We start from the raw sequence: 14,155 nt of genomic DNA, 5'->3' as shown, positions 1-14,155 counted from the left end.
TGGTTTCAGACATATGGCTTTTGCCTGCTCCTGTCAGCATTTTTGGCAACAGGGGTATGAATCCTGCAGCTTGCAGGACACATGCAGTGGGGGCAAGTGGATTTGGTAACAGCATCTGCCCTTCCAGATTCCCAGCATCCAAGAGTCGTTTTAAAAAACATAATTAACAAGAAGAGGATCACACCTCCACATAGTCTTCCCCAAAGGAGCACAATTATCCAAATTTCACTGTTTGGGGCCCTGCAACACTCCTCAAAAGGCCAGAAACAAGTGGAAAAACACATCTAGAAGTTACCAGGAGTGACATTCTGAGCACTTCTGCTAATGGTGAAGCTGCAGCTTGTGGGGTCCAAAGGACTGAAAATTGATATTGAACCCCTCCACAGAAGCCACCTCTGCTATTGCTGGTATCCTCAAAATTCCTTGAGTTACCTGTAATGAATAGTGTAGACACAGGAGGCAGGAGGCATCTTTTTAGGCCGAGTCCAGGTCAAAGTGACGTTGCCCGAGAAATCAGCGGTCCACTGGAGGTTCTGTACTTTATAGACAAGTGTTTCATCTAAGGGGGGAAAATGTGAAAATGCTTTCTTTAAAATGAGACAGGAAACACTGAAACAGTCAAAGAAAACTGAATCAAAGAATTGCCATACCTTGTTTCAAATAATGATCAGAACAGAGACTGCAGTCAAGAAGATTGGTAGGATTGGGAAGAACAGGACAAGATCACAAAATCTAAGGACATTACTCTGAACACTAATCTTAGGATCATCCAAGCCTTTGTATTCCCCATCATCATGTACAGATGTGAGAGCTGGACAGTAAAGCAAGTTGATAGGAATAAACTCATTTGAGATGTGGTGCTGGAGAAAAGTACTGAGAATACCATGGATGGCCCAGAACATAAACATATGAGTTCTAGAGCAGATCAAGTCTGAACTCTTTCCGGAAGCTAAGAAGACTAAACTGAGGCTGTCGTAGTTTGGCCACTTCATGAGAAGGCTTCAATCATTAAAAGGGACAATGATGCTAGGAAAGTTAGAGGGCAGTAGAAAGAGAGGAAGCCCACTTGCTGATGGCTAGATTCAACCAGGGAGGACATGAACCTGGCCCTGCAGGATCTGAGTAGAGAAGTTGAAGAAGGGGTTTTTGGAGATGTCTCATCCATAGGGACACCAAGTCGACATGAGGGAAGTTAACAACAACAACAACAACAATAGAAAACAAGAAATGCCAATCCAAATTCATACAGGGCACTCAGTGCCAATGACAGACCAACATTCAGCCCTTGGGAATGATTCTACATAGAGCAAATAAGCATTTTCTGCTTCAGCATGCAACTTCCCATGCCCATTTACAGAATTTTATAGGGGATGGTGACAACAGCAGCTTTCATTTGCAACCCTCCCAATATTTTCCTATTGCTATGCCCACCTTTTTCGTTTCACAGAAAACTCCACTAAGGAAGAATGGTGAGAACAGCTTCTCAACGTCTTCTAAGAGTAGGACCATGGGCTCCCTATCCGAAAGCATGCCCAAGAATCATGGAATGAGCTCCAGATCAAAGCAGAGCCAGCCAGTTCATGCTAGAACTGAGACAAAGACTTTCTGTCAGGAAAGACAGCAAGGAGAAAGGCAGAAATGGAGAGGTGGGATGAGATCTTTCAGGAAAGAAGAGGGTTGATGATGAGGTTTAAATGTGGCCAAAGTATGACAACCTCATTTTAGTCATTTTGTCTTCCAAGGAGATTTCTGGCTTGATCTGTTCAAGGACCTATTTATTTGTCTTTTTGTCCGTCCGCGGTATCTGCACTGTTCTCCAGCACTATATCTCAAATGAGGTTTTTTTTCCCTATCTGTTTCTTCAGTGTCCAGCTCTCACATTCATACGTGGTGATAAGAAATGCAATGGGATGGATGATCCTAACTTTAGTGTTCAGTTTTATATCTTTGCACTTTAGCATTTTATCTAGTTCTTCCCTTGCCAGTCCTAGCCTTCTTCTGTGCAATGTGCCATTTCACCATGTATGTGAGATTGAACAGATCACTCCAAAACCTCTCCAGACATCCAGGTAAAATGTCCATGTTTCTTCAAGGCCACTGATGCTTGCAAGGACAGTGCAAAACCGTCTGTGTACTTATGTTTACAATTCTGGCCAGGATGTTGGTCTCAGTGGCCTGGTGGGTGAGGCAAGAGCCCAGAGAAGCCTCTCAAAATCAATATTTAATTAAAGAGCTAAAATGTGATTGATGCTCAGTGGCCCTCTGTGCTTTAAGAAGAAAATGGTTGAATCCCAAGGCAAGGGAGTGGGGAGCAGGGGCATGGTGGGAAAGAGAGACAGCAATCGATTGCTATTAGCGTGACCATTATCTAAGCCATAATGAATTGAAAACCAGGAATTTTGCTGACAGAACAGCAAGGCTGGTACAGATCAAGATGAGAGGAAGAACAACTGACAAAGAAAGCATCTTAACATTATTATCTAAAAACCTACCATCTACATAGGTGCAATCTGCTGCTTCAGTAAAAAGGTAGATAAGGCTATTACTGATTGATTGCTCAGATTTCAGGAGAAAAACTCCCCGCAAGGGAGGAAAAAAAACAGGAAAGCTGGGCTACAGTCAATATTCCTGATTCACTATATTTCTCCTTGCAGCTTTCCTCACCCCTTGTCTAAAGTGGTAAAACTCCATTTTGCACTTCCAGGCTTTAACAGCTAATCTGCAACATAAAAATTCAGTTTCCAGTTATGCTGATATAAGGACTGTCTAGTTTTGTTTTGTTTTTGTATTTCTGTTTCATGCCATCAAAGAAGCCTAAGTGTTTCACCTAAGGCAAAAAAGCAAATATTTTAGCTGCCACCATCTTTGGAGTTCTAGGAATCAAGACCTACCATCTTGTCTTGCGACATTTCACCATCAATCCTGCTATCTTCATCTTGTGATCAAGTTTAGCCACAAACCCATGACTTAAGGCATCTAGCCGAATTTTTGGATGTTCATGCTTCCCCTCCCTTACGCAGTTGTTTGCACATAGCCTGATGAATAGTTCTAGTGACTAACTTGGTGGAACTGTCGAGCCTAATGAAAGTATTGCCTGCTTGTGGATTTAGAATTTTGTAGCATTAATGACATAATTGCCACTGTGAGCACTTACTGCATTAAATTACCCTGTGACCTCACTGTCTACAATCCCATCCCCAACTATGTGTACTGCACACATGTGTATGTGTGTGCGTATCTCTGTGTATTGTATGTCTATGTATAAAAACAGGCACACACACCTACCGGTACAGTTTCTTTCATCACTGCTATCTGAACAGTCTAGAAATCCATCACACCGTTCTGACATCATGATGCAAGTTTCTCCATCTTCACATTTAAATCCATTTGGGCATGATAGGGTACTGTGCGTCGCTGGAAGACAGAAATGGTATACTAATATAATATACTGAGTTCTTTTCTCATTACAAGCCAGATCATTGAGCCATCTCAGTAATGTCCATTCTGAGTGGTTGGGGTCTCATGCCAAGGGTAATCTTTCCTGTAATCTGAAATTATATATATATATATATATGTATGAGAGAGAGAATCTGGGGATTCTGACACCTGAAAGTGAGATTTTCCATTTTCAGGACATTCACGCATTGGTACGACAAATGGATTTACATCCTCAATCCCATGGGTTCAAACCTGAAAAGCAGGAGGTCCAAAAACCTTTAAGCCATGCTTTCCAGTATATAAAAAGTCTCCACCTAAATTCCTCACCTACATTCCATCTCCACAGTGCTGCCTCATCCAAATTCAATCTCAGGACAATTTGACTTTGGCGAGTGGAGTAGCAGAAAGATAATGGTAACAAGAGATAGACAACACACCTAATTCTACCAATATATTTCATTAAAACAATGAGAGCCTAAGGTTAAAAAGGTGAAAGTGAATTTAAAAGGTCTTCACCATCCACCAAAAATATATAATACTATAGGTGGTAAGTTTCTCTGGACCCCACCACTGAAAATGTCCTTTGGATTTCATAACTAAATTGCAGCCCCATTCAAACTGATTAAATCCAAACCGACTTTATTCACTCTTTCTCTGTGGTTGCAGTGTGTGCCTTCAAGTCATTTCCAACTCATGGTGACCCTACAGCAAGTCTATCATGGATTTTCTTGGCAACGTTTGTTTAGAAGAGGTTCACCATTGCCTTCTCCTGAGGCTGAGCACATGTGACTTGCCTAAAATCACTTAGTGGGTTTCATGACCAAGTGAGGAATTGAACCCTGGTCTCCTGAAACATAGTCCACTAAGCAATGCTGGCTCTCCATCTCCTCAAAATCCTAGCTGAACTGTCCTGAGTACAACTAAATCCCCTTCTCTCCCTCTGACTCTAATTTTTAACTTGAATAGACTTGTATTTCTCCCTTTGACTAACTCTAATCCCTCCTTGCCTCTTGACTAGCTGGTCTCCACCTCGCCTTTTAGCATCCCATTCTTTCCTTATAACATGAAGCATACACTGCATTCTTAACCATACCTTACCTTAATTTCTCTAATATACACGGCAACATTTTATTTTTTACAAAAGTCTGTAACATCACAACACCATAGTAGTGGATGTCCTACACCAGTGCCTGCCACAATCCTAACAAGGACTCACGGCAGTTGAGCTCATCCATGCCATCCGGACAGTCTTTCAAGCCATCGCAGCGCTTCCAGTTTGGGATGCATTTCTTCATAGGCTGGCACTCAAACTCAAACCGACTACACCGTCCTGGAGAGCTGGCCGAGGTTGATGTCGCACCAACTGCTGGGGGCAAGAATAAAGCAGCATTTTATGGTATCTATATGAAATTCACAACTGGATGCTGTGTCTTCATGGTTATGTGTGCACACTTTGCTTTTTAGGCTAGATCAGGAGTTATGTTTGCTTGCTCCCAAGACCACCAGATGGCAGCCTCAGCATGGTTAAGGGATGAGGAAACTCACAGCAGACTCAAAACAACAAGCCAAGTCCTATCTCTCTCCTGTAAATCTGCTTTAGATGTTAAGAGGCACAGGAGAGAAATTCTGGCCTGGCTACTCCAATTGAGTATCTGCCTCTGTAATCATCATCATCATCATCATCATCATCATCATCATCGTCGTCGTCGTTGTTTTGTTATAATCATTATTATTATTTCTTATCTGGCTCTCCCCTGGATCAAGGGGAACATTAACAATTAACAGACAAACATCATCAGTTAAAAAGACATCAGTTAAAACACACATCAGTTTAAAAGGACAGATAAGATGTGGACATATTAAAACAATCCACATTTAAAATTCATCATTTTAAATCCACAATTTAAAGATCATCTGGATAAGCCTGCTGGAAAAGACTGCAACAGTGGCAGGCCTGCGGATGAAATTCTTTAGCAGCAATTGTTCAAATACTTTTCTAATCTACTTCAAATCCCCCAGATGTATGGGGTATCTGATGTCAGGGGTGGCCGGTGCCTTCCATGTCCAAATCCATCGATCCTGGGTTTTAGTCTGATACTTATGAACCCTATCCCGAAAACAGGTTTAGCATCTTGGATGTCTCCTTTAAAGTTTGGACTAAAGTCTAGAGATCATTCATTACCTCCCACTGACATAGAAGCCACCAGCTGTCACTGCCTATCCTCTGGATGAAAATGGATACATGGTGCTCTGTAAATATAATAAAAGCAATCATTAACAGAGGAGACTTACCAGGGGTGGGACAAGCATCCTCATCAGAGCCATCAGCACAATCCCGGTATCCGTCACAAACCCAGCTGTTCATGATGCAAGTGCCACTATTGCAACGGAAGTGGTTTGGTGAACATGTGGCAGGGGCTGGCGTGGTAACAGGTACAATGGCTGAACCTGAAAATAAAGGCCAGCAAGACTGAGATGCACTAAGAACGTCAGAAGAGCCCTGCTGGACTCAACTATGGAATCATCCACTCCAACATCCAGCAAGATTCGGAGAAGAAAGGGTGAAAGGGGGCAACACATTTTTCTCTTTGGTGTCCTCAACATGGGTGCATGTTACATCTAATGCAACACAGAGCTGACCCAGCATACAGCCAGATAACACTGTTCCCCTTCCACATGCCCAGTTGTTTTCATCATCGACGCAAGTGGTTGTCTCTACAGATCAATACAGTGGATTTGCTCTACTTCCATCAAAACTTTAGACCAGTAGAGCAAACTTAGGGCAAGGAAGAGTGTGCACCAGCTCAGTTTTTTTATCAAAAGTTTCCAAAACTTTTCTTTCTCCCCCCCCCCCCAAAAAAAAAAGCCCCTAGAAATCATAAGGGGCCATTTTTGGACATGCACCTTTGGGGGCATTTGGGGGAATAAAAAAATTCAATGGGTCGGGGAACATGACAGAAGAATGCAACCTTCAAAGTTCCTCTGAGTGTCCTTTAACCACCCCTGTCCACCAGCCTGTCCAGAATAGCTCCATCACTCTGTTATCAAGGGACAGTAAGACAACAGTGGAGAGATGACAGTAAAGAGGTTTTCTATACTCTTTCTCCTGCTAAGTTCCAAAGCTACCCAACTATTTGGGTAAAGGAGTTCTACGTTCTTGACTCTTACCTCCACACACCTTCTCATCAGACCAGTCACCACAGTCATTCTCTTCATCGCATTTCCACCTGTTGGGGATGCAGTGTCCATTGTCGCACTGGAACTGGTAGTATCGAGAGCAGTTTGGAGCTTCAGTAGGGTTTTCTGGCCAAAGCAAGAGAATACAGTTAGGACTCACCTACTGAAAACTTCTTGCTGTTCTTCAGGTCTTTTGCCTTCAAGTCTCTTCTGACTCATAGCAACGCCGAGGCATTTTCTAAGCAGGATTCGTTCAGAGGGAGTTTCTCCTTGCCTTCCTCTGAGGCTGAAAGAGTGTGACTTTCCTAAGGTCATCCAGAGGGGTTCCATACCAGAGTAGGGATTCAAACTCAGGTCTCCTAGAACCCTATCCCTACTGAAACCAGTACAAAAGATCTTGATACTCACCACAGTTTGCTTCATCTGAGTAGTCCCCACAGTCATCCATGCCATCGCATTTCCACACCAAGCTGATGCACACGCCGTTCTGACATTGAAAGGTAAACTGGTCACAAGTGTGGTGGAACTCAGGGTCTTGGGCTGTAAGGAAGAGAGAGGAGATTTTTGGGGGTGGGGTGGGGGATTGTTTTTTAAAACAACAACAACAACACATAATCCAAGTTCAGGAGCTATCCAAAGGGATGGCCCCATCCTTATTTCAGCATTTGGACAGCTCCTATAAAATACAGTAAGCCCTCGGTATCTGCTGGTTTAGTTCCAGAACACCCAATGGACACCAAAATCCATGGATGTTCAAGTCCCATTAAATACAATGGATAGTAAAATGGTGACCCTTATATAAAATGGCAAAATTAGGGTTTGCTTAATTTATTGTTTCAGAAAAATTTCAAGCCGTGGATGCTTGAATCAGTGGCTAAAAAAAAAACCTGTGGATACAGAGGGCCAACTGTAGAGACTATTACTCACAGCAGATTCATGACTCATTGCTACAGGAGCCATCAGCCACCACAGGTCAGACCTCACACAGAATACCTAATCTGGTTTATTGAGGTGGTATATGAAGATAGAAAAGCATAAAGGGGTAAACAAGTCAGGTAACAGATGGAAAGATGTGCTGTTATGGCTGACTGCTCCCCCATTGCCCCTGCCCTGCCCCAAATCCAGGAATCATAGTTTAACATTGCCATTCTCAGCAACTATGCTTACAGCACCCGGCGTAAGCAGGGTCTTCATCTGAGCCATCTCGACAGTGCACAGTGCCATCGCACACCATGGAGCGCAGCAAACACTGTTGTCGGTTCTTACACACAAAATCCATGTAGCGTGTACAGAGGGGTTCTGCGGACCAGAGAAAAGGAAAAAGAGAGGAGAAAAATGTTTCAAAAGAAGAGCCCCACCACTTTCTTTTGGTACACCTAAACATCACAGTCTGGTTTTAAATATCACATCCTCTGATTTTAACTCTCCTTTTATTGACTTGCATTATTGTTCAAGATTTTTTTAAATGAAAAAAATCATTTATTAATTATTTTATTCTTTAATAAATGAAGAACAGCACTTCTCAAGATATCTGGGGCCCTTTCACATTACAGCTTGGGGTGGCACTAGAGCTTTCTGGCTGAGAACTCTAAATAGTCCTCCCTGAATTGTAAATCCCCGGATTCCCCAGGAGGCTGCCATAGCAATTAAAGTCTAATCATAATGCTATAATTGTTTACCCTGATGTGGTGGACCAGCAATGCTTTCTTCCAGAGACTGGTACCATATTTGACAACATGGGCTACAATGGTTTCTTCCTCCCCATCCCTGAATAATATCTGTGGACTGGTACCTGATGGTTCATACCCTGGGACTGGTCTGGAGACCTCCACTTTGAGTAGCACTGATGTAGATGAGATATCAACACAACCAGTGGAGATCTGGAAAAGGAGCCCTGTCGGATATCTCCATCTCTCTCACACACACAAACACATCACTGCAGTGCAACATCCCACAGCTATACTCACCACAATGCTGTTCATCAGAGCCATCAGAGCAGTCATGGGCACCATTACACCGTTTGCTTGAAGGGATACAAGTTCCGTTCGGGCACTGGAAACCATTGCATTTTGTCTCTGCCATTCAGGTTAATCACAACAGAGAAATAAATAGTAAAAATAAATAAAGCCATCTTGTGATTGAATGCAATTTTGAGCCCTGCCTGCACATATGTGAATAGTCTCACTGAGATGGGGGTGCGAGTTTGAGAAGTATTACATAGCTGAATGCTGGGATTTTTTTATTTGCAATTCAGTGCCAGCTAACTTTTTGAAAAAGTCTACTGTGCCACCTCAATCAGATCTCCAGTTTTGGTGATGTGGCAGACACTGTCTTGTTATCCTGTGCCTTTCCTCCCATCCAACTGACTTCATATTCCTTTATCAAGATAGCACATACAATCTGTTTGAGTAATGGCTTACTGAAGTGTATGCTCTTACTGATGTTTATGAGATAACCTTGAATTTATTATTTATTATTATTGTTTACGAGGATCTGGTACCACAGCAAATTACATTTCCCAGAATTCCATAGCATGGAGCCATGGCAGCTAAAGTGGTGTCAAACCAGATTATTTCTGCACTACAGATGCACCATTAGAGAGACATTCATTCCCTGTGTCCCCATACCACAGTTGGTGGGATCTTCATCAGATCCATCCTGGCAGTCAGCGTCTCCATCACATGCCCATCTCTGAGGAATGCAGTGCCCATTGTGACACTGGAAACTGGAGGCTTCACAGGTGTGGTAAACTGCTAAAAGCAAGCACAGAAAAAGAGAGAAATGAAAATTGGACTAAAAGGACACATGGAAGAGGGCCAGGGAAGGAAAGAGAGGAAGCAGTAGGACAGCTGTATGAAGATTCAAGAAAGGGGAGAGTTGCTGGGAGGAGATGTGCTTGTTTCAGTGGGAGCATAGTCCTGAAGGGGTGAGGCAAGGATTCCCAGAACAACAACAAAGCCTTTAAATTCCAATATGCTGGGTAAATCCAAGACCACAAATGTTAAAGCAGGGATAGGGAAATGAGCCAGGATGGTGTAGTGGTTTGAGTATTTGACTAGGATATGAAACAACATTTCTAGTGGTTTTTCTGAATGGATGAGTACTTATTTATGATGACCCCATGTACTACATGGGATATTTTTAAGACAAGGAATACAATCGGACTTCTGCATCCACAGATTCAACGATTCACAGTTTGAAAATATTCAAAAATATATAAATTCCAAAAAGAAAAGCTTGGTTTTGCCATTTTATATAAGGTACACCATTTACTACACCATTGCATTTAATGGGACTTGAGCATCCATGAATTTTGGTATCCACGGAGAGGTCCTGGAACCAAATACTAGCCAATATCAAAGGAGTCCACTGTACTTCAGAGATGTTTTTGCCAGTTCCTTCCACTGAAATATAGCTTACAGTTTTTCTGGTATTTGTTGGTGGCCTCCCATCTAAATACTAACCACAGCTAACCCCATTTAATTTCCAAGATCATGGAATTTGGCATCTTTAGGGTGTTTAAGCCTTAGGATTATAAGTCAGAAACAACCTTGAAAGCACACAACAACAACAACAACAATTAGCAAACAAACTTAGGTCCATGTTTTTAGACTAAAAAGGCTGGAATAATTTGTTTTCCTTGTAAAGATTAAACAGAGTAAGAGTTAGAATACTTCAAGGATTTTGTATTGTTATGGGAGAATTCAAAAGAGGTGGACCAAAGTTTACTTGCCCCAGCTACAAAAGGCACACTTGCCTTGATTGTCAAACCAGGTCAGGTCTTTTTCATTTTGAGGCATCTTTATTTTATTAGTGTTATTATTATTTCAAATAATTGATCCAGAATCCTGTTTAGCAGGAAGCCAAGCCATGTTCAACTTAATTGAATTGCACGCTGCTTACTGCCAACAAGTGAGTGCCGTGCTTCCTGGTATTCGGAGTACCTATATTCTTCTGGCCATAATATTCTATTAAGTATGCACTGTGAAATGCAATTATTTTCGATAAGAGGCATAAATTCAGCCTGCAGAGCTGCCAGATGGACTGTTTCTAAAATAACTGTTATACTCTGATCATTTCAAGCTGGGGCTTAACAAAATAATTTTGATTTTATTTTATTTCAACACAAAAGGAAACCTTTTCAGAGGTTTTCCGGTGAAGGTTCCTGTCTTATAATCATCTCCTCTTGAAAACTCACAGGAGAGAGAAACCACCGCAGCGCATCCAACGCTGCCAGAATACCAACTGCTCTGTCCTGAATGCTTCCAGGGATTTAAAATGCAAATATAGCCAAGGCAAGCCAAAACAAAAAGCAGCATTAACAAAACTGCTTCATAGGAAGGGGCGAGAACAACTTTGTCCCATCCAAAGAGGTTCAAGTTCAGTTCTAAACATCTTCATTTCAAATCAACTGAGAGAGAAAATTTCTCAAAAGACTTTTTCTTTTTAAGACTGAAAAAAATGGCTGAGATTTTTCTTCTTCTTAAACCCTTGGATCTCTTCCCCAGTAGGCCATCTCACAGAATTTTAACCACATACTCTCCACCATTTTTGTTTGTTTTGTGTGGCAAAGGCCATTATAGGCTTCACAACCCCCAATGTCAGGGTATGGCAGAAATGTCAAAATAGTCGCCAAGCTATCAACAATTTGTTGCTGCTGTCTTCATTTGTGTGCACTCACAGATAGAGAGACAAAGTTACAGGAGAAATGAAGGACACTGTGTCACTGCAAATGAGTCCTCCCCTTGAGAAATTTAAAGGGAAGTCCCCCAAGGAATAAGGCACATGTAATATCACTGTTACTCTGCCTCTGCTTGAAGTTTCAGTTCTTTTTGTGCTTAAGGAAATATATTGTTCTGTGTATTGCACTCTGCCCTGGAGACTCAAGGGCTGTATAGACCAATCTATAAGGCTGGCCTGGGGGCAGAGTTAGGGCATGGTGTCCATATGACGCACACCCTGACTCCGTTCCCAGGCCAGCGTGATGCCGCGTGCCACACAACACGATGTGTGGTCGTGATGCTCCTCTGCTGTTGTGTCTACATGATGCAGCGCTGAAAAGCCACATGTTGGCATCTATGGTGCCCTTTCCAGGGCAGAAAAAGGAGCCGCTTTTTGCAGCTCCTTTTTGCACCATGGAAAAGTGAGATTGGGGCCACAGCATGCATTTGCTGGGGCCCAAGTCTGGCACAAAAGGGGCAGTCTGTACAGCCCCTCAGTCCAGAGAAGCAGTGCCTAAATACCAAAACTAACAACAAAATCCCCTTCAGAAGGAAGACAGAAAGGAATGTGTACTTAAGCACCTACAGGGAGACTATGGGAGAGAGATACAGAAGTATTTAGAAGAGACAGACAGATAAGACAGGCAGAGGAAGGAAGAAGGAAGGAAGGAATTAGAATATTGGTTTTGCTGTTTTATTTTTATTTTATTTACTTTTTGCTGCTTTAGGTGCTTCCCACAATCTTAGTCCGACAACTGGAATGAACACACTGTTAGATGTGTCTTCACAAGTCAGTAAGTTGAAATTTATTTGGTGAAAACTTGCCAGAACCTAAGTATTCTATTTAGCTCTTTGTTTCTTCTATTTGGCATTTCTTCTATGCAAAATGACAACAGCATTAGTGATGATGATGATGATGATGTAAACTTTGGAATGATGGAATAATCAGCTGTGTGCCTGCACAAAGGTGAAGTGTCCCACACACTACAATTTCCTTTTAAAAATAGCTAAAATCTATGCTAAACAAGGTAGACATGTTCACAACATAAGACAAATAGCCACCATAAATTCTGCTGTTGTTGCTGTTGTGTGCTTTCAAGTCAACTCCTACTTTTAGCAACCGTAGCCTAGGGTTTTGTTGGCAAGATTTATTCAGAGGATTACTTGCCCAATACCTTCTTCTAAGAATGATTTGCCCAAGCTCATGCAGTGGGCTTCCATGTCTGAGCTGCAATCTCAATCCTGGCTTCCCGCAATCTTAGTCCAACATTCAAGCCATTCCACCACAGTGGCAAGAGCTTACTGATCCCCTTTCTTTCTTTTCCTTTTTTAAAAAGCTCACCTGTACAATTGGCTTCATCTGACCAGTCCCTGCAATCATTATCACCATCACACTTCCATGAAAGACGAATGCACATCCCCGAGTTGCAGCTGAACTCATCATTTCGGCACTGATGGGTTTCTGCAAATAAGAGGCCAAATAACAAGAGATCCAGGGAACTGTATATGAAATTCAAATGCAAAAAAACAAACAAACCAGACTTACAACAGGTTGCTCTTTATTTTCTCTTCTCTCCCTGCTTTACTTATGCAGAACCTTTGACATGTGTCATGAGACATCAAGGTTTGGGGCATTGCTACACTTACCACAGTGGCTCTCATCACTGTTGTCCCCACAGTCATCCTCCAGGTCACACTTGTAGGACAACGGGACACAGGTCCCTGACTCATGACAGCGGAACTGGGTGTCAGGATCACACATAGTTGTTGCTGTTAGAAGGGGAAGAAAAAGAGAGATCCTGAAGCCATAAATGATTCATCCTGGTATGCCAACAACTTCATTAAAATGAGCCCACAGATCTCATCGTCCAGTGGAGCAATGGGAAGATTTTCATTTGGTTATCCTCAAAAATGTGCTGTCAAAATGAGGCACCAAGCATGCAACCAGGAGCAATGACTTACTCCTCAATCTTAGGGGAGACCCAATTCTGGGACAGAAGATTGCATTCATTAACATAATTAATCTGCATTTACAGAAGTTCAATTGGCACAGCTGGTTTACAAAAATAAATTAAGAGAATACACAGCCATTGATTGCAGAACTGCTATCTGTTGGGCTTAAATGACAACTGGATCAGCAGTATTGTAGGAAAAGAGCTCCCAGAAACCTCTAGCTAGCATGATACAGAAGCTATTATGGGAATTCCAGTTCAAAAAGGTAACTTTACAAAGCACTGGTCCTAACTACTGGGCTGGGCGAGTATCTGATTCCTGAATGGATGCCGAACCACAGTGGTTAAAAACCCACTAAGAATATGTATGTAGTATTGAAAATGGTGACTTAAAGTGTCAAAAATATATAAATGGCTGATATTGATACTGAGAACTGATGGAGAAAAGGGAGCTTGTGAGGATGATTTTGAGACACAAATAAAAGATGCTAACTGGAATAAAATGGGAACATCCATGCCATGCAAAGCCATTTCACTAAATTAAAAGAATCCATTTTAAAAGGAGGTAACTTACGGCAGTTCTTCTCATCGCTCATGTCCCCACAGTCATTGTCATTGTCACACTGCCAAATGCTGTTGATGCAATTCCCATTGGAGCATCTGTACTGACTGGCGAGGCAGGTGTTTTCTAAGACACAGCAGCAGAGAGTGGAGAGGTAAGGAAACAAGATTTTTAATAATATAAATGGAAAGAAAGGCTATGGGCAGGAGCCCAACGAACAATGCAACAATTATTGTAATAAATAAATAAATCCCACTCCCAAGCATTGAGTGAACATCACTGCCTCCACACTGGAAGTCTGAGGG

The 14,155-nt window shown here is 42.1% G+C and overlaps 1 protein-coding gene across 3 annotated transcripts in view; it reads right to left on the bottom strand.

Moving 5' to 3' along the window:
- Positions 1-14,155, bottom strand: part of SORL1 (sortilin related receptor 1) — an 86,378-nt gene that overhangs the window by 18,018 nt on the left and 54,205 nt on the right. Inside the window, exons 23-34 of one of the 3 annotated variants that reach the window (XM_089537365.1) lie at positions 13,863-13,976; positions 12,984-13,106; positions 12,679-12,798; positions 9,243-9,368; positions 8,583-8,690; positions 7,783-7,914; positions 7,024-7,155; positions 6,607-6,741; positions 5,731-5,886; positions 4,655-4,804; positions 3,286-3,414; positions 433-559 (exon numbers count right to left, since the gene is read on the bottom strand). In XM_089537365.1, coding sequence (XP_089393491.1) covers positions 433-559; positions 3,286-3,414; positions 4,655-4,804; positions 5,731-5,886; positions 6,607-6,741; positions 7,024-7,155; positions 7,783-7,914; positions 8,583-8,690; positions 9,243-9,368; positions 12,679-12,798; positions 12,984-13,106; positions 13,863-13,976 — 1,552 coding nt within the window. The remainder of the gene's footprint in view (positions 1-432; positions 560-3,285; positions 3,415-4,654; positions 4,805-5,730; positions 5,887-6,606; positions 6,742-7,023; positions 7,156-7,782; positions 7,915-8,582; positions 8,691-9,242; positions 9,369-12,678; positions 12,799-12,983; positions 13,107-13,862; positions 13,977-14,155) is intronic. The other 2 variants (XM_089537366.1, XM_089537367.1) reach the window with 2 other exon arrangements.

This window comes from Sceloporus occidentalis, unplaced genomic scaffold (assembly GCF_023333645.1).
Source record: "Sceloporus occidentalis isolate IW3139 unplaced genomic scaffold, rSceOcc1.0.p SCAF_9, whole genome shotgun sequence".
Taxonomy (NCBI): domain Eukaryota; kingdom Metazoa; phylum Chordata; class Lepidosauria; order Squamata; family Phrynosomatidae; genus Sceloporus; species Sceloporus occidentalis.
Note: the sequence above shows the minus strand (reverse complement) of the source record. Positions and strands in the feature narration are given on the sequence as shown.